At 41.2% G+C, this 21,317-nt stretch overlaps 1 protein-coding gene across 5 annotated transcripts in view; it reads left to right on the top strand.

Moving 5' to 3' along the window:
* Positions 1-21,317, top strand: part of Astn2 (astrotactin 2) — a 1,023,735-nt gene that overhangs the window by 215,078 nt on the left and 787,340 nt on the right. For all 5 annotated transcript variants that reach the window (NM_019514.3, NM_207109.2, XM_030253680.1 and 2 more), the window contains exon 3: positions 3,952-4,336. In NM_019514.3, coding sequence (NP_062387.2) covers positions 3,952-4,336 — 385 coding nt within the window. The remainder of the gene's footprint in view (positions 1-3,951; positions 4,337-21,317) is intronic.

Genomic DNA, 21,317 nt, shown 5'->3' with positions numbered 1-21,317 from the left:
GATATTGTTTGTGCAAGCACAAGGTAAAGGTAAAGGTGCTCAGAGAAAAAGCTGAGCAGCTAAAGTAACATACAATGTATTCTCAGGGGCTGTGTGGGTGACAGAGTTACTGACAAGGCCTTATACTTACATGTCTCCAATGTAACTAGGGGTATTTCTTACAACAGTTTCCACATTACACCATAGGCTAAGAAATAGCATTTCATAACCTGGCCTGGAAATATGGCCTGAAATCATCAGTTGAATGTAGTATAGCCAGATCATGGGGAGCTCTGCAACACTTGGAAACAAAGAAGCCAAGGTCCTGTATGGTTAATGTTAATCACAGACTTGACTGGGCTGAGAATATATAAAGCAAGCTATTGTTTGTATATTAAACGCTGATTCATAAGGGGTTTAATTCAGCAGGGAAAGAAGGAAAAATGAGAGATCAGGCATTTTCTCTGCTCCCTGGATGACACAGTGTGAGTCACTTCGCTTTTGCTATGATGAACTAAAACCATAGGCACAATAAATGTTTCTCCCCTTTGCTTTCTCAAGAGTTTATTCATGGTGCTGTAGTGGTATTGAAGATGTTCTCAGAAGACATAATCCCTAAGATGAAGAGTATGGAAGGAATAGTTTTATTGATCAGATCAGATTCCTGGGGCTTCTACAACAGCTATCGTAAGCTATGTGGCCTAAAACAAAATAAAATTATCCTCTCATTGCTCAAGGTCAGAAATCACCCAAAAGATGCCACCAGGGGACACTAATTCCAGAAGCTCTATTAGAAGTATCTACCCAAGCTTGGGAAGGAAAGCCTGTGGACCTGTGGTATTCTGTGGCCTTCAGTTTGGGTCACCCTAATTTATGTCTTTGTCTTCACCTTACCTTCCATCTTTGTGTTCATGCCTCTATGTTCTCTCCTGTTAGTGGGACACCAGCCAATTTTTTTAAGGTTTTTTTTCTAATTTCATATGCCTTCACCTTCACTAATTATATCCACAAAGTTCTGATTTCCAAATGAGGTCACCCCTTGAGGTCCTGTGAGGGCATATTTCTTGGAGTACATTATTCAGTGCACTTTAGAGAGTGAAAGATTTTAGGTAAAGGTGACAATGAATTGATGTAAAGGACCATCATACTTTAGGGACAGGCTAACCAGTCAGTTTGGCTCCATGGTGAGATAAAATAGGCAGGATAGGTGAGTCTTGAAGGGAATAAAAGCATGGAAAGAAAGCAAGGGTGCTGCCATGAAACATCTAGAGTACCAGACTAAAAAGTGCCAAGCAGAGTGAGAAGATTTGTTCTAGAGTAGAGAAATAGAGAAACTAAAGGAAGGAGGCTTCTATTTGTGGATTTTCTGTGGCAGATATCTCTTACTCAGATCATGTGTTGTTTTTTTAAAATTCTTAGCATAATTCTTCACAATGAGAATAGGAGCCTATGGGAGCCCAAAGAGGTAACCATTGTAGTACACTTGTCGCAGGCAGTAGTATGCAGTGAGTCAGAGCCTCACATATTCTGGACACTGGCTTTTCACGTCATAACCCTCTGTCCTTATCATTTCATGGCCTTGTTCTTGCCTGCCTCTATTGGGGAATCTATGGGCATTCTCAATAATGGATTTGGGAAAATAGAAAAATCCTACAGAGAGACAGGCAAGGAAACAAGAATAAAGAAGAGAAGGGGATTCATTCTTCCCTCCTCTTACTCAGAGAACATAGTGAAATTCTCGGACTCATAAAGAAGATGTAAATCAAGTTCCTCCACACACACTTTTGCATTGTAAACACTAATGCAAAACTGATAACCAATAAACTGTTATTTGGGGCAGAGGGAAGATTTTCAGTCTTTCACCATTTTTATTTATCTTAAAAAACAAACACACAAACAAACAAACCAAAAATATTTTCCCTCATATTGGATGTGGCATCAGGTTGACTCTGAGACCAAAGGGCTTCAGTACCAGCCTTTGAACTTTGTCTTCTTCTTAACTTGCTTTATGAAAATCCACAATTGTCCACCCAACATTCCTCTCTCCTTCTGTGATACTTGTTTTGTCCTGCAAGATATATATTTTTTGGCCACCAGTGACTGGATTTGCTCCTCCTGTGTGCTCAGAGGCTGGATGCCCCAGCTCTCGATGACACATCAATTGCTTCTTCTCTTTCTTCACTTGTCTCTGGTGAAAGAACCTGGAGTCGGAATGTGTCGCCATTAGCATGGGTCAGTTCTAGCAACCTTAGCCACTTCTGGTGACTCAGTGTGCTATTTTTCCCTGCTGAGTCATGTGTTTTTCTTTCCCGAGTTGAATGTCCAAATGAAACAGAGGTAGTCCAGTGGTTCTCTCAAGGGCCTCATGCTTATACACGGCCCTCTAGTCTGCAGTGAATTCTTTTGCTTTTTAGTGGTGTTGATACAACAACCCTGCAGGTTCCCTGGCAGAGGAACATTTAGAGCCCATGCTTACCAGCAGCCAATTTCTGATATGTTCTCCACATCCCTCAACTTTCATCGTATCTCCCTCTACAAAGAAGCTTTTGACTGACATATTTTACATATACTTGAAAATTTATACATATGTGCATTGAAATAAAGTCATGTAGTGGTGGTAAGGTTATGTTCAGTTTTTGTTATTGATTTTTAAGTTGTGATATCTAGGAAAGTATTCCTTGGGACCTTACTGTAGATCACTACCAAGTTCAAGGCAGGACTTCTGTGCTGCTATAATTCTCCCATCCCAAACTTATACCCAGCTACCTTCCAACCTTACCCATTTTAAGAGAGGATACATGTATATTTACTGTAGTGAATTACAGATCTTAGATAAAAGAACATTGTAGTGTTTGCTATGTGTTTGGTCAGCAGGATATAGGGACAAATTTAGTGAAAAGATGATAAGATTGTTAAACAGTATCTGCTGGAGTCACTCACCTTCTCTCAAGACACACTAACAGAGCTGTGCTAAGCAGTACCAAAACCCAAAGAGGTGAAAAACTCCTGCTATCCACCATTGTCAGGAACCTGGAAGATGAATGCTTATTTAGGGAATATTCTGCCCTCAGAAAATCATAGACAAGATCATTTCGTAAATTTCAAACATGTGCCATATTTCTAATAGCCGAAGTTTGGATAAACTAAAGATAAAATAAACTTCAGTATATCTTAAGTTTCTAATTAAATGAGCCTTGGGAAGTTTTTTTCATTCATTCATTCATTCATTCATTCTTCAAACATGTTTTAAGAACCTACATTGTACCCCAAACCCCTTCTTGAAAAATCAAAGATTAAAGGACTGAAAATGAAGAAAATACAGACTGTAGTAAATGAAGAAAATATCTAATAAAAATCGTTAAAGAAATATTTGGATTTGGATAATGCAATCTAATACTATCTGAAAGTTGTGATGGAGTGTAGGGGATTTTACTATCTCTTGAGATTCTGGGAAACTCATGTTGTAGATAATAAAATAAGGCTGAGAGAGTGTGATGGACTGTCCTGGGGCTGCTCAGCTGGTAGGAGAAACAAGAAAGCAACCACCTGCATTTAACAAGGTAGATAGTCCTAACATGGCTTTTACTGATATGTTTTTGTCTTTGTATCAAACTTTTTTTGTTTTTTTATTTTTATTTTTGTTTTTTGTTTTTTGTTTTTTGTTTTTGTTTGTTTTTCAAAACAGGGTTTCTCTGTCCTGAAATTCACTCTGTAGACCAGGCTGGCCTTGAACTCAGAAATCCTCCTGCCTCTGCCTCCCGAGTGCTGGCTTTAAAGGCCGGCACCACTACTGCCCGGCCACAAGTTGTTAATGAAATTATCTGGACTGGAAAGTAGTGTCTCTCTACTTATAAATCCATCAATGTTGGAACCTTTGGACCCAAGCTAATTGGGGCAGATAGGAAAGCAATCTGGATCTACTATTGACAAACCAGTGGCCCATTTCTTTGTCCTTCTTTATTCCTCCTCCAGGGTGGACTCATTGCACTTCTCCTCCTGCTGTTGGTGTTCACAGTGGCACTGTATGCCCAGCGACGCTGGCAGAAGCGCCGGCGCATCCCACAGAAGAGCGCAAGTACAGAAGCTACTCATGAGATTCACTACATCCCATCAGTGCTGCTGGGTCCTCAGGCCAGGGAAAGCTTCCGATCCTCCAGACTTCAGACACACAACTCAGTCATTGGTGTGCCTATCCGGGAAACCCCCATCCTGGATGACTATGACTATGAAGAGGAGGAGGAACCACCCAGGCGAGCCAACCACGTCTCCCGTGAGGATGAGTTTGGTAGCCAGATGACCCATGCCCTGGACAGCTTGGGAAGGCCAGGAGAAGAGAAAGTGGAATTTGAGAAGAAAGGTGAGCCCTTTTTACACTCTGTCTTTCCTGGGGCATAGGGAGAGGTGCAGGGGTTGGGGACATACCCTTTTGAGATTAGTCATTATGGATCTTAAACCCATCACTCTGCTGAGTTATAACTCCATCTCTTTTGGTTTTTCACAAATGACAGAAATATCGAAGCAATACCTGGGGTTTTGAGAGCACCAGAGAGTCCATAGTCCAAAACCTATGAATGTTTCTTAACTACTGCCCTTGACAGTCTTTTCACTATCAAGAATGTGGCCTATTTCTGGACATTCTTATTAGAAGGTTGTTTTTCTCCTCCCACAAAATTTGAAAACTTTGTCTTTGTCCTTCTTGTCCATAAAGAAATTGAATCTATTCCTCCTTCTCCAAGAAATATCTTGGGAATTTTGACAAGAGAAAAATAGAAAGTGCCCATTACTTCTGTAAATCAGCCCCTTCAGCCTTCTCGAGTGAAATACATTTCAGGCATTTCGCCATCCTGGAACTGTCTTCTGGATGGAGCGCCTCATTTTTCATATCTTAGAGTGTTACACCTAGGAGGACATCCTTCCTTGTCCAGCTGGGAATGTTCCAGTACTGAGCATCATAGAACTTTCCCCTCCCTCTGGCATAATGGCACAGTCACCAACATACTCTCCCGCATGGAGATGGAAAGAGAAAATATCTTAAAGTGGGAGGAGGTGACCACTATTGTTCTTATTTGCTGTCTTCTTCTTCCTGTATCCCTCCATGGCCCCTTCTTTCCTCTCTCCAGCCCACCCTGTTATTGAGATAAAAACCATATGATGGTCTATCATCATATGCTAAAATGATGGAGTCTACACTTACAACACAGTGTTTATCAGTAGGTATTACAATAGAAACAGGGTTACCACATACAATATTTCCACTTCTGTAAACCTAGGCAAGTTACACATTCATCTTCGATCAGATGGCATGGCTGTAAGTGTTCTGCTTTGAAGAGGGATTATAAGATTCCAATGAGTTATACATGAGAAGTCTAAGATTTACAGCCAATGCCTACCCTTCCCCTCCTCCACAAACCTGCTGGCTGTTGCTGTTACTCATTTCATCTCTCTTCAAAGTAGTTCCAATGCACTAGATACTGCATAAGTCCTGGATAGTGATGTGTAAAATAGAACCTCCGTGCTGCACTTAGGTAGCAGGAGTCTTCCTGAAGATAAGTCATAGAATTCTTAGGAAGACATCTCCACACCTTGAACACAGGTATTTCCATGCCACACAGCGAGAATGCAGCAGAGCTGAGATCAGAGATTCAGTCCCCAAATCTTCAGGAAGAATATCCTTTGCTGTATTCAGTTATCTTCATGTCTACAATGCTATGATCAGAGTGGATTACGCACATCCAGATGATGACTCATTTCCCTGAGAGGCTAGCTTATCCTAAGCTTTGTGCTTCCTTAAAGAGGATGAAATATGTCCATTCAAGGATCCATACTTTTTCTTTTTTTCTGCTCAAAGAGGGAGGAATATCCTGACTACTAGGACTTCATAGCAGAAGACAGAATAATGTAGAATTTGGCTGACTCCTTAGAATTTGTGGGATGTTTCTAGTCTTGTTTGTTAAGATGCCTCTGTATCTGCTCTTTTCAGACCTCACATTTGATAACAGCTTAGTGGGGAATCTTCTGCTAGTGGTTTGCTTGCTTCTTTTGTTTTTGTGTTGGTTTTGTTTACCAAATTGCACACTTTCAGACAAAAAAGCTAATCTCAAATTCTCATAAATCTAAACATCAGTGAGAAAAAGGCAAGTGCAAAGTACTTGATTCCCGAGAGGTAGGCAGTGTGGTGGAGTTCAGGAGGCAGAATTGCACTGAGTCCCAATCCTCAGCTTACTGGTAGAATGCCTTTAAAAATAATCAACCCGTTAGACATGATGTCATGATGTGTCCCCACATCTTTAGTTTCCCTATTTTCAGCATACCCACATAATTCTTTATCAAGTTCATAGTACTTGGGTATAAGAATGGAAGGCAAGAACAAAAGCTGGCAAGAAGAAAACAGAACACTTGCCTTTCAAGTCCCAACATAACAAGGAGTTCTATCTGTCCTTGGGGAGGCAAATGCTAGAAGCAGTTCCTCAGCAGTACAGCCTTGAATTCATGGTCCTCCTTGGTCCACTAGAAATCAAAAATTCCACTAGCAGATCACAATGACCTAGCTGCGTCAGTGCAGCTCAAGCCTCGGCTCTGTTGCCTTTCTCCAGAGAGAACCACAGCAGCCTGTTCTTTAGAAGATATAAAGTACTAGCAATATGCAGAGGCTGGGAAGTCTATGAGCACTGAGTATCAGAACATAGTTAAGGGATAGGAATAGTTGCATATGTTCTAAGGAACAAGGGATGACTACAACTTACAAGGATTCATTAGGTATTTACAGAGAATTGGGAGAGTGTTACTTCAATGTTCAAAATCAAAAGGCAAATCCTTAAGGAGAAAGAAATAGAAATTATCTTGTTTTATCATTGTACAGGTATACCTGCATTGAATCACTACACTATACCCCATAAGTGTATGTAATTATAAAAATAATAATTAGGGATGCAAAAATGATCCTACAGTATTTTGAAATTATATTGCCAGAGGTTAATTCTATATGCACGTTTTATTCTTGCAATTTGCCTTTGGCATTAAATTGCCTCAGCCAGATTAAATTGCACCAACCTCAATTTGAGCTCAAATGTGCAGGTCTTGCAGGAGGGAGTACAAAACCTGAAAGGAGACAATTTTAAAGTGACAGCTGCTTGGGGTGGCATGGGCTCAAGGATATTGAGGAGAAATAATGTTCAAATAGAATGTGCTAATGTGAATCTATCCACTGTTAGATATAGAAATGTTCTTCTGATGCTATTGGTTGTCATTCCCTGTGATGTGTGTCCATGCAGCACATGATAGTCTCCTAATCTTCCTACTGTCCAGCAGTGGATTTTTTATTTTGCCCCAGCACAAAGATTGAATGGTTTTGTTGTTGTTGTTTTGCTTTGCTTTGCTATGTGTATTTTGTCAAGTTTGAGCCTGGATGTGAAAGTTCTATGATACTCTTACTGTCTATTATCCTTGGCAGCAAGTGAGTGAGTTGCTGAACATTTACCTGTGCCAATAAATGAATATTCATCTCTATGCTTAATACAAAAGGAAACTCACAGCATTTCAAGTCTAATCTCCCTTCTCCCTTTTAAACTTCCTATGAAGATTATGCATGGGAGCCTAATGAAGTCAGGACAACCAATGCATGAGTTTATTGAAGAATAGTATAAAGGGTAATGAATGTGCATCGAGTTATTTTTTATTGGGTTTTATGATGAAAGAAGTATGTGCTAGTTATAGTAGAATAAAGGAGAGGTGGGAATGAAGGAAGGGAAAGGAGGCAAGAAGAAAGAAAGACAGAATATGGGAATAAAAATAGAGGAAGAGAGAGAGGAAGAAAGGAAAGGTGAACAAACAGGTTGGAATTACACAAAACAACTAGCTTTATACCTTTGCCCCACCTGCTGCCACTAGTAGAACTGAAAATCCAATACATCAAAAAGTCTGGTTCATATTCTTTTATTATTCCCTAGCATATATAAAGTGGTGTGTGTGTGTGTGTGTGTGTGTGTGTGTGTGTGTGTGTGTGTGTGTGTAGATATATTGACACCAATAGCGTTGTTTCCTGTTATTCTGAAGGTGGGGTGGGTCTTCACAGAGGGAAGGGAAGAACCAGGGGTTGAAGATGATCAAAATGCATTGTGTTAACTGAATTAATAATACTTTTAAAAACCAACATAGCCAAAGGATCTCTCCTGTCATTCATGCATTGCTACCTTATTGACTTTTAAGGTTCTATAGATGCCATTATGTGGATGTGCTTAGTGTACTAAAACTCACTTTATTATTTGCTGTTTTAGCCATTATTTTACATTTTTGCACTAACAGGGAGATAGCAGACATAACATATCATTACTGATTTAGTGAGCTAGGCAGACACTCCTTCAGTCTGTCAGACCATTTCTGTAGGACAGGCATGTTCCTAAGTGCTGAATTGCTGCATCAAAGGAAATCCAATTGGATCATTGGGTCAGGCATATGTACTCAGTTTCACAATGTGTATTGTCAAGGGAGTGTATGGAATACTGTAGACCCAGCCAGCTCTTACCCCTCCCATTGAGTGTTCTTGTAGTAGCATATATTTATTCAAATGGTTGCTTACAGTGTAAAATTTTTCTCAATGCATTTTCCCCTAATTAGCACTGGTACTACTTTCTTTCTTTGATGAAGGTCAGTTCTCTTGTTTCCCCCATTGTAGTGATCCCTTAAATGAAGAGATGCATAAGAAAACTTTCCCTCTGCTCTCCTACATTATCTAAGAAATTAGGGTAGAGAAACAAGAGAGAAATAGCATTAAGTAAGCATTGGCCCACGGGGTTAGATATAGCAGCATCACACAGTCTCTCTGACACAGTTTGAGCAGTTTGAACTTTGCTGAGGCTCAGGATCATAGTCCAGTTATTCGTAGGTCCGTAGGACACATGCTGGCAGGGTGGGAATGTTAGAGATGCATTGTGTACCTGTAAGGATTGTACTGATGCTGTATGTATTCTCTCATTAAGCCACTATCATCCTGAGTGGGGTTTCATGGAAGATTTGGATAGCACATCATTGCTACTGCTGTTATCACTATTACTAACTGACTTTTACCTCTTTGCAAATGTGCAATGAAATAGACCATTTAAGCTACACAACAACCCTATGGGTTATATGTACTAACATTGTCCCCAAACTTCACAAGCTTCTGAAGTAAAGTGAGCTTAAGTAATGTGTTCAAGTTCATAGAGCTTTAACGGGTTCAAACTTGAGCCTGAGAGCATTCTATGTACCCATAGGGTTGTTACTAAGTGCAGCACTTTACTCTGAGACTTGTGCTCTTTGGAAGTAACTGAATTCTCTTAGAACTCACAGCAAGGGTGTGAATTCCCTGACAAGTCTGGACATTAATAATCTTGATAGTCAGGGTGTGATCTCTGAGGCAAGAAGCAGCTACAGGGAATTTTTACAGAGGGAGATCCATTTTGTATAGAGTGGGCCTTGAGATACAGTGGACTCCTGTCAGATGACAAGATATCAATTCAATGTGTTAAAAAACAGTTCTCTGTTAATGTCCCTGTGACACCCCTCAGTGAAAGTCACATAAATACCATCTTTGCGTATTTTGATGTTTGTTAAATTCTTTCATAGGCAAAGACCCCCAAATACCACTTTTTCTCATTCATGCCTCTTTACTCAGGATCACTAGCCTATAAATCCAGACCTTCAAACTAAGGCCACCCATCTCTCTTCCAACAATATTTCTTATGCTGGTGTCCCTCAGACCCCTCATCATTACAGTCTTCTCATCTGGCCTCACTGTTTGCATGGTGTCTCTCTTCTTGCCCATTCTGCAGAGATATGTAGTGGTGACTTTTGTCCACATCAAACCGTCCCTGAGCTCTCACTTGACTGCCATTTCATACACTCTTCCCAACATGACCTTTTCTTAGCTCTTTAATCTTGGTACTCTGGGATGGAGAGATGGCTTAGCAGTTAAGAACATTTGCTGCTCTTCCAGAGGTCCTGAGTTCAATTCCCAGCAACCACATGATGGCTCACAACCATTTGTAATGGGATTTGATGTCTTCTTCTATTGTGTCTGAAGACAACAATGGTGTACTCATATAAATAAAATAAATATTAAAAATGATTTAAAAAGCATTAAAATAATAACCCGTTACTATATCTTAACTACAGACTCTCTTCATATTCCAGGTCTATCTTTGCTGGAACAAAATCTCTCTATCTTTCCTCAACCTAACATGGTGTAGCTAATTCTTTATCCACATGACCTTAAAATAGAACACATTCCCAGACAAAGCTTGTTTTCTTTTTCTATGTGGGCCCTTTTCTTAGGTCCTCTTCCAACTCTTCTATGTGTTTATTTAACTATCATTTTAGTAGATAGCTTTAGATATGCTATTTAGTATACTCACACCAGACTTAGTTCCATGAGAACAAGTATCAGGTCTGTTTGGTCCATTTCATAGTATACACTACCTGGCACATGACAATATTTCCATTCTATATATGCTGAGTCAGTAGATGGTGGAGTGGTGGGAAACAAATGAATGAATAGACTAGTGGATATTTCAGCATCCATTCCAGATGGATACTCTTCTCATGAACTCATTATCTATTTTCTGCACTGGGCAGATCTGATCTATATTCATGGTGTGGCATAAGTATGTTTGAAACAGTGGCTTATTGAATACATTCCGTAAATAAAATACTATCTTCATAAAAATGTAAATATTGTTTACAAGTTTCTAGCTATAAGCAGCAGAGACACAACTTAAATCTAGTTTTGTCTGACTTCCAAACCAAACATGTTGTGAAGATAACATAACTCATGTTAATCCTTATAGTATAAAGGAAAGTGGGAAATACTTCAGTTTAGATGCTAATAAATAACTTGGAGCCAAGTTTATACAAAAATTTCAGTGCCATGTATAATAAGAAATATGCTTAAGGAATGTGCTTTACATTTTACCTTGTGTGTGTGTGCGTGCGCGCAAACAGTCTTTGTGATGTTTGTGTTTGCCTCAAAAATAAGCTTTTCAAAAGAATTTTTAATATTATTATATGTGTCATGTTCTGATATTTACTATTATCTTTACATCATGATATTGATGAGGGTGTAAGTCACTGCATTGATTTCACAGTATATGAATGAAACATACAGGCAGCATAAGAGACAACTATAGTGCTGAGTAATCCACCGTAGACACAGATTTCTGACTACTGGGCCCCTATTCTTTGCCAGAAGATCTGAAGGATGAAGGTCATTCCAGGCACTCAGGAATAAAGTTCTCTAGGCTTTCTGTCTTCTCCTATGGAACTTAGAAAGATGAATATGATTTCAATGGGGTGATGCCTTTCACTCAATCTTAAGTCTCAATGTCATGAAATGCAAAAATCTGTCCAAACAAGGAACCCTTTGTACAGCCTTTATCTTATTGTCCTAAGACACTACACTTTCAATCTCCAATCATCACCACTAGATATTTTCATAAGAAACATAACTTAACACCTGTCAAGACTATGTTGGGTTAACTGGGGGAAATATTTACAGAATTACATTAGTTTACCAGGACGATGTTCCATATACTTGGCAAGCTGTTTTTAAAAGAGATACTCCAGCATAAGCAAAGAAGTTTGGAACAAAAACTTTAAAAGAGTGGCTTTTGTTAGCATACAAAGAAATAGGTCTCATTGTGACATTTTCATATAAATATAGCACCATGTTCTATTCTTAACTCTCCTCCACTCTCTTCCTACACTATCCCTTTCCCTTCTTTCTGGGAATGGAAACAAGATAAGGTAATGGAATATGTATGTCATAAAAGCAGAAGGGAGACCTCTTTGGAGAAAGAAAGGAAAAGGATTTTCTTAATACCAAACTGTCTTGAATACCAAACATTCGACTGACATTCAGTACTGTCTTTAAAGTACCTTCCCAGTTCTTCAAGAAGAAGCACGCTTCAGGGCTGCACCTTAGTCGCCTTGACCTCTATATGAGTGATCTACACAGAGGTAGTCAGCCAGAAAGGAAGATGAGTTGATAACACCCATATCTTCTCTTTCGGTCTCCCTAACTCAGTCACTCATGAAATCATTCATACCCTTTATCCATGTTGATGGTCACTTGTTTGATACTGTAGAACAACAAACAACATAGAAAATGGACTTCCGCTAGTTACTTAGAAAGGTGGCTAAAGCAATAGTTGCTATCTTTGGTGCTGTGACAATTTTATATATTTGTAGAATGGAACTTCATCACTTTTAACCCTTCTCTCACTCTCATCTCCCTCTGCATCCCTCCTGCTTCCATGATTTCATTCTGTGTGTGACCCACAGAGTTCAATTGGAGGTTTTGTCCTGAGTTCTATTACATTTTACAGAACAACTTCATAAACTTGTGTTCCTCGATGAACTCCATTATTGACATATTTGAGGCACAACTTTACTTGTGCTCAGTGTAAGTCAGTCACCTGAGATGGCATTTTAATGAGGAAGTTTTCTTTGTGCCCACATCATTAGAGTTCATATTCACTCTGCACTCTATTGCTACAATGTGTTTATTCCTAAAGCACCCTGATTATCATCTGGCAAAATGATTACCCTTTTTACATTGCTGCCCCCCACCCCAATCCCATGGGCAAGTCTTACTTACTATGATTTCCTCTATGGATGCATTCAAACAAAAGCATGTGATCCTTGGTCAGGGATGGTGAAGTGGGCCTGGGGGTCAGACACAATTTAGGTAGTCTTTTCTAATCTCAGCCTGCAGAGTTGTAGCTTAAGCTGCTGCCATTCTGCTTCCCTTGCAGAGCTGCTTAGAAAACAAAGGGAGCAAGATCTGTATGTCAAAACACACTTCTTAAACCTAACAAGGCTGGAAACGACTCACAAGGTTGTTTTCTATCTGGTCTTATTGCCCACAACTGATAGTCAGAGTAGATGGAATATGGAGAACGGCAGCAGCTCATTTCCCTCTCACGTAATCATTAGAAGGAATAGACTCGTCAACAGGGTCATCGAAGAGCTAACCCTGGATCATGGCATTTTGGTTTCCAATTCCTCAGGACTTTGGCCCCAGTGTGCAAATGGCTCGACTGGGCAGAAACAACTGAGAAACGGAGTCTCTAACAGAGAGGAGCGTAGTCTGCCAGGCAGCCAGCCTCAGAGCTGTCTCCACACTCGCTAAAATAAGATATAGACAGAGATTTGTCATAGAATCACAAATAGGGATGTCACCAAAGCTGTCACCAGCACCCCTTAAAATGTCACTTCCCAGCATTAATTGCTGTGATAGCAAAACAAACGGGTCCTCTCTGAGCCTATGCTTCTCACTCCTCCTTCAGGAGCCTCTTCCCATGGCTGTGTCCCCACCACCACCTGCCCCCTCTGCACACTCCTTCCTTATCGCTCAGCTCTCTGTCTCTGGGGACCCCCGGGACATGCTGACTTGATTAGAGTGTGCCTGGCTAGGCAGCCCTACCGCACAGTGACAGATGAGGGTGAAGGAGGTTTGATAAATGTCAGGGGCTCCAAGACGATTCCCTGATTGATCAGAGCTAGAGCAATTTCCCAGAAACCAGGGGTCTGTACCCTCCGATCCTGGCCTCCCCTACGATAGCTGGAAATGGCCCTGTGGGATTTGCCTGTCACCAAAATCCAAAGATGCTTAGCCCTGGCCTCCTACAGGGCCTAACTGGCTTCTGTTACACCAGCTTCCTCCTCGTTTTGAACATGGAAGATGGACTCCAGTGGACACAAATCTGTGCTCATTTCCCCCTGATATTTTCTAATTATAAAAGCTTTGTATACACATACTCATTGTAGAAATCTTTAAAAAAAATACCCTTTGGCGATTTATCAAATTACTTTTTGAACTCAATTTTCTATATTTATTCACACAAGTTTTATTTTTCATTTTAATCTTAGATCATAAGCATTAAACATATTTATAATTCTGCTCATCATGGCTTCCTATTTTATTAATTAGCATTAGTGGCTTTTGTTTGTTTGTTTGTAATTTTTCATCAACAGAAACAACTATGTTTGAGCTTAAACTTATTTTCCTCTGGCTATATTCCCAGGGGGAGAATTACTGGGTCAAATGTCTGAATTGTTTAAAGTTCTTGATTTATAATTAGCTTACATGTCCATGCCTGCTTGCTAAATAAGAAAAATATTTGTTCATCACTTTCTTCATTTACTGAGTCAACAAGTTTTGATTAAACACCTACTGTGTGTCAGGAGATATTGAGGTCACCGAAGATAAAACAGTGAAGAAAACAGTATGTTTTCTACTGTGGAAAGATGATAGATAAATGGAAAAAATACGCATTATCAAATGGTCACTGTGATGGAAGACAATTAAAAGAGGACTAGCATCCTTATTTTACTGGTAAGGTGGTGTGTGAAGTTGGATTTGTAATGTGTGAAGAAATAAGACCTTGGAGACTTGAGGCAAGGCCTTTGTAGGGATAGTAAGACCAAAGGCATTGCAGCAGCAGTGTGCTGGAAGATTCGAGTGATAGAAAGGAGAAGTGTGAGGAAGGCAGCTCTGAAGCAAAGGTCTGGAGGCCTGGGAGATAAGCTTATCCAAGGTCACCATTACTGTACTGGGGACCAGTGGGAAAGGGAGGCGCCAGCTTCTTATTAAAGTGATAGGAAATTGAAGCCAGAATGAGGAAAGATTTGTTAGGTATGTGTTTAATCTTGAGAAGGGAGGGAGGATGGTTGGCACAGGGGTTACTAGAGGACAGGTAATTTAGTCTAGAATCTCACAGAGAGAACTCAGCCTCCACACGCTTTGTTTTGATTTTTGTCTTCATGCAGGCCAAATTTAATTTTTCTCCTTTGGCATTTTCCGTTGTGTGTGTTGTCTGTGTGTGCATGTGTATACATTTGAATGAACACATGCATGTGCTTCTCGGAAGTTGGCATAGGGTGTCATCTTCAGTCGCCCTTCTGCCTGATCTGTTGATGAGACAGACACTCATCATATGTACACATAGGATGACAAGGCTCTTGGAGTACTGTTACTCTGCCATCGATCTCAGTAGGGATTTGTTTGGAAGGGCTGCCTTGTATCTTTGCATTAGCCCTTCTTGCTTTTCCTAGACTCTTCACGGCTTATCTCTCCAGTCCTTCCTTCATTTGCCACGTTGTCACTAGATTCATCTTCTAATACTATGCCTAAAATAAAACAATATCTGTGGCCATGCAGACAAAGTTCTTTTACCCTAGTCCTAGTGAACCTTAATTGCCAATTTGACACAGCCTAAACTCCTCTGAGAGGAGACAGGTTATCTGAGAGAATCCCTTAGGTCAGATGGGTTTATGGACGTGTCTGTGGGAGATTTTCTTGATTATAACTCCTCCCACTGTGGTTAATCTAATAACTAGGCCTGAGCTATATAAGACAGTTAAACATGAGCCTGAGAAATGAGTCAGCAAGCCGTGTTCTTCAATGGTCCCTACTTCAAGCTCCTGCTAGGTTCCTGTCTTGACTTCTCTTAGTGATGCCATGTGACCTGGCAACATAAAATAAATAGCCAAATAAATACTTTCTTTCCCTAAGATGCTTTTGACCATAGTGAAACCCTGCTTGCTTGCTCTCTCTCCCTCTCCCTCTCCCCCTCTCCCTCCCCCTCCCTCTCCCCCTCTCCCTCTCCCCCTTCTCTCTTCTCATTGTGTTAGCCACCATTTGGCATATTGTCTGTCCCTCTCTCTCTCTTCTCATTGTGTTAGCCACCATTTGGCATATTGTCTGTATTGGTATGTCTATTGTTTCTATCCTTAGGAATTTTGTGTTTCGCTCAATGCTGGATGCTTATTATACAGAACGCTGCCTGTGACTTGTTAGATCGCAAGTAAATAATTAAGTGAGTGAATGAATGGAATCCACAAATAATTGCTCTAGTATGTTTTAATTCAGCTTCTCCTGGGATTGACAGAACCTGACTCTAGTTTAGATAATGGAAGTTAATTTCAGTGGCAGTAGGGATAATATTAGGTACTCTGTGTAGACCAAGTTTGTTGTCAATGTTAAATACATATAAAATGCAAAAAAAGAAGAAGAAGAAGAAGAAGAAGAAGAAGAAGAAGAAGAAGAAGAAGAAGAAGAAGAAGAAGAAGAAGAAGACTGTAGCTCCCATTTTCCCATGTTCTGATGAGAAAGCTGAGGCAGAACAAGCTCAGGTGTCCTGCCCAGGATTGGGTGGCTGTTGACACAGGACTTCTACCTAGGTGTATATCACTTTGAAGTCGTTTTTCACCAACAATCTGGCATCATTTGTGTGCAAGTAGCCAGCAAACAACGTTGTTCTGAAAATAACGATGTTATTTCTAAATATTTCCCAATTTCTAAAAGAAAGAGCCATTGCGTGGATATGGCGTGGATGTATACACTACTGCTGTCTTAAGGAGCTCTGATGAATCTGGATCTCCTAGCCCCCGTGAGAAACCCCTGGCTATCTTGAGAAATATTTTGTCATGAAAATTACTAGGTACTGTGACAGGCACACCTTCATACCAGGCTTCATCACCACGTACAAGATAATATGAAGCTGTGTGACTTTGGTCAGATCTGATCAATGACATCGGGATTTCTTCAAACACCCAGCAAGGCTTGCTTTGAGGAATCAGGTACCTGCAGCTGCCTTCACTAAACCAGGCACCTGTAGCTGTAGCACACCCTCGAAGCATCAGCTCCTGTCCTGAACAGTTAAGAATCCATTTGGTCCAAGCAGGGCTGGTGTGCCCTGCGTCTAAAAAAATTTTTTTTTGTTTATAAAAGGCACAGCTTATCAAATAGATAAATCAGGTACTGATACATTATTTTCTTAAACAGTTCTTTATTTTACAAAAGCATTTACCTCATTTACCGTAGGTCTCCTTTCAATATATAACTGTCTACTAGTACATGGAAAAAGACTAGGGCACTTAACTGACTTTTATCTTTCCTGGAAGTTTAGAGACTGTAGCTTTAAAGACAGCAAAGACATAATGCATGGCTTTCTGAGACCAGCCAGTAGTAGGATTTTTAAAAAGTGCTTGGGACAGGGAAGGTACAGGCATGAATGCCGTTCTCAGTAGTCCTCAGAGAGTGCCTTGTTCTAGGCCAAGTTGACTGACTCTCTTTTAGTCTTCATTTATGTCTTTCTTTTTTTCTTTTTTCTTTCCCTTTTTTGTCGATGATACTGGTTTAACAAGAATACAGACTGTCCACGCTTTGATCTTGGGATGCCTTGCATTTGAAGAATCTGGTTCAGTTCTATCCCTTTTTTAAGTCGGACTTTTTCTATCTCTATGATGAGCAACTTGGACCTCTCCAGGTCTAAACCTGCAGTTTCCAGTTTCCTTCTCTTTTGCTAGTATACATGTGGCAGGGACCAGAAGTTCAACACCATGTGACTGGTGGGCATGGCTAATGGGGTACATATGGAAAGAGATGTTCTTAGGAACCTCCCACGCCTCCCCCCCATACACACACTGAAAGAAGAGATTTAGTTTTATGTAAACTCTATCTACTGAGGTCCCTCCAGAGAAATGATGCAATGGGGAGGAAAGGCATTCTAACTAGCAATCAGAGCCTTCTAATCAGTGCCATAATCCAGTCCCCAGTCCATGTCAACAGCTTCCTGGCTCCATGGCTGTTCTGCAAGTGTCCCACAAGGAGGTCAGCAGAGAGAGATATCACTTCCTCCTCATTTCCCTGGTGAATGAAGCCTTCAGAGACCAGATGCAGCCACTTCATTATAATTACGTTAAGTGCCGCCTGATTGGCGCTGTTCATCACCCTGGGGAAGAAGCCTGGCCCAGTGGACAGACAGGCTGCCTGCTTTGGCTCAGTGCGGCTCCAGCTGTGTCCTTGGCAGTGAAGGACGTGGTTTTCCTTGAAGACCACAGCTCCTCATCAGGGAAAATAGAACAATGCCTGGGGTGGGAGTAGAGTACTGTAGTGATCCGTGTTCTCAGGTTCTTCTAGAGAGAAGAGGCTGCCATGCACTTTACCTGCTCTTAGACAAGGTAAGATGCTCAACCTAAAAGGGAAAGCATACCTGTATTAGCTTGGCTTCTACCTGACATCTCCAGTCTTCCTGTACATCATGGAGGAGAAACAATTGCTGCATTGTGCTCTCCCATGGCCAGAAAAGGAAGTCTCCATTTGTAGGAGAGTCAGAGGCTTACAGAGAGCCCTCTTCCAACAACTGTACTTCTACCACCCCAATTCTTCTTGCATAGTATGTGGTACAAGGTTGTGGGGTTTTTACAAGTGAAAGAGTAAGACTGATAAATCTGGAAAGACGTCATGAGATGGGCTTCAACAAGGGAATGTGAAGCTGCAGAAAATTCAAGCATGAAGGTGAAGGGGTGGAGCCAAGATACCACTGCAAAATGGTGAGCAGGAGCAGGACTCTGATGCAAGTCTGCCCACACCCGCCAACTCTTGAAATCTACTGATATTTCGTACCTATGAGGGAAAATTAGAAAATGTCTGTGTCTCTCACTGTCCTCATTTCTAAATAGGGAAATGGAAAAAAATCACATGCATTTCCAGGCTGTTGTAAGGCGAAATGAGTTAATGTGTGTCACTAGGCTTTGAGGAGTGCTTATTGCAAAAGAAAGTTTCAATTACTGTTCCTTTTTTTAGTGTGTGAGTCCTCTGCAAATAGATCAGGCACTCTGTTTCTTCATTTAGCTCTCACAAATAGTCAGCAACTCATTCATTCATTCACATACTTCACAAATAGTCATTAGGGCTCAGAGAAAAGGTGATGATGGCTGGCATAGCTCTGTCCTTGGAGACGTTATCCTCTTATGGGTGACATCAGACTGGAACCTTGAGATCTGTACCAGTATGTATGTCAGGCACTTACTGATTTCATTAATCCAGGAAAACCCCTTGATGTGTGATTTTGGTGATGACAGGAAGTGCTTGACCTGGGTTTTGACTGTTGAAGAAGGTCTTTCTGAAAGAGAAAGATTTAAGATGCAGCTAGAGGATATACGGTACCAAAATAAATCAGGGGAATTGGCTCCAACTGAGGATCAGTTTATTTCATGGTCAGATAGGAGAGTGTGCCTAGAATTCCTAAAATGAGTTTGGGTCAGAGTGTTCTGTAGAATATGAGGGGAACTGAGGCATGGCAGGCTGAGCCTGCTTTGTAGACGTGACATAGCTGGTATAGACCTGCCTGAGATGAAAGCTATTCTTGCAATCCTCTAGGAAGGGTGTCATGGTAGGCAAGCCCTCTGCATTTACCGGAAGGAGAGGACAGCAATAGCAAGAGGGTGTTGGTGAAATTAGTGACTTAGAGAAGAAGGCAGGCTGGCAGAGCCCAGCTAAATTTGGACCTATCTCTTCTAATTCCCTGGGGGTTACAGGGCGAAGCTGGAGTAATTTCAAAATAACCCAGTTCATGCTCCAGGGTTTAATATCTCTCGTGTCTCCTGGGTCATCGTGGCACAAGGAAGCCCTGCTCTGATCAGTGGTATATAAAGTGTTTTCAGTTTTTCATTATTCTGTGAGTATCACTGTGTGTGTGTGTGTGTGTGTGGTTCCTTCTATCCCTTCCCCTAAATCATGCTGAGTTCCTACTGAGAGAAATACACAGGACTTGGGTGAAATCTTATTTATTCTTTGGAAAGCATGCAGTACAAAATCATTTCTCTCTCTCTCTCTGCATAAATATGCATGAAGCTGGCCTAGTCTTCTCTCCCCGGGAAGCATGGGAAAGAGGGGATAGAACCCCATGTGGCTAGTGTCACAGCCCTGCCCAGGGCTCCTGGCACCCCATTAATCAGGGGGGAAACAGCAGCCTCATGAACTGTGAAATTAGCAGGCCCCCAACAGCCCTGGAGCCCAGTGGAGCAGGGACTCCATTTCACAGCTGGAAGGTACCAGCATGGAGGGAGTAGGAAGGGAACCAAGCCCAGCAGGTCCAGAGCAGCAGTGCTCCCCTCACAAGTAAGTCTTGATAAGAAGCTACGTCTTGTTTAAGGTATGAGCTAGGGAAAAAGATGCACAAGCGAAGGAGCACAGTGACTGGTAATGATCTTTATAACCAGTACCACGCATGTGCCTGCCATCCAGCCATTCTTCTCTGCATCCAGGCACCATCTGCAGAGACCCTGGCTTTATGCTGTGCACTCCTTGTGGATTTCTTTATTCATCTATCACGTTCGCATAATCACAAGAGCCCATTTCACAGAGCATCATAAATAGGACCTCAGGGTGATGCACTGTTTTGAGAAGTGAAGGAACTCTGTCTGACCCCAGAGTCTCCATCCTGTATTTACTATACAACCTGCTCTGCAGGGTGATGGGATATGAAACAAGCAAACGAAAGAACAAACACACAGAACAGAGGAGGGGAATTGCATATTCAGTGGTCCTTTAAAATCTGTGTACCCCATCCATAGACTAAAATCTCTGGCTTATCAGCTGAGGTTTACAGAGTAATTAATACTTTAGAGGATGTCAGAGGTCAGTTTACGAAGTCTGGGAAAGGGAGGATGGGGAGATAGCTGAGTGGTGAGAAGTATGTCCTGCTTTTACAGAGGACTGGAGTTATGTTCCCAATACTCAGAGGTTGCTCACATCTGCCCATTTCTCTGGATCCAGAGGCTCCATACCTGGACCCATAAGCCCAAGCTCACTCTCAAGTACCTTTAATTAAATCTAAAAATAAAATCCTAGAACAGGAAGTTGGGTAAACACAAAACAATAGCACATCTCTTTTTTCCAAAGATTTATTTATTTATCTTATGTATATGAGTATGCTGTCACTCTCTTCAAACACACCAGAAGGCATTGAATCCCATTAGAAATGGTTGTAAGCCTCTCTGTGATTGCTGGGAATTGACTGCAGGACCTCTGGAAGAGCAGTCTGCACTCTTAACCTTTGAGCCATCTCTCCAATCCCAATAGGACATCTTTCTTGAGGGTGTGAACAAGGTCCAGTCTTTACTCTAACAACAACTTGAAGATTCAACGCAAGTTGCTTGACCAGGCAGAGCCTTCATTTCCCCATCCCCTCAACAGTGGCATAAGCATATCCACTTTTAAATTGCAATGACGATTAAATGAGATTCTTTCATCTAAGATGTTCTGTAGCAGTGCTCAGTGTAGAGTAAATCAACAGTTATTGATTATTATCAGGGTGCTGGCACGTGGATATGAAAAGTCATTCAGGAAATGACATTGAAATATGCTGAGTGTGGCAGAAACGACTCCCCCACACACACACACCCCACCCCCGCCCAGGAGCAGGCATATGACCTGAATCTTGAAGATACATTCCTCGGGTTTATCCAAGGACAGGAATGGGGGTTGGGTAAAAATCCTTTTTGGCAACAGAAAAGGA

This window comes from Mus musculus, chromosome 4, assembly GCF_000001635.26.
Source record: "Mus musculus strain C57BL/6J chromosome 4, GRCm38.p6 C57BL/6J".
Lineage (NCBI taxonomy): Eukaryota > Metazoa > Chordata > Mammalia > Rodentia > Muridae > Mus > Mus musculus.
Note: the sequence above shows the minus strand (reverse complement) of the source record. Positions and strands in the feature narration are given on the sequence as shown.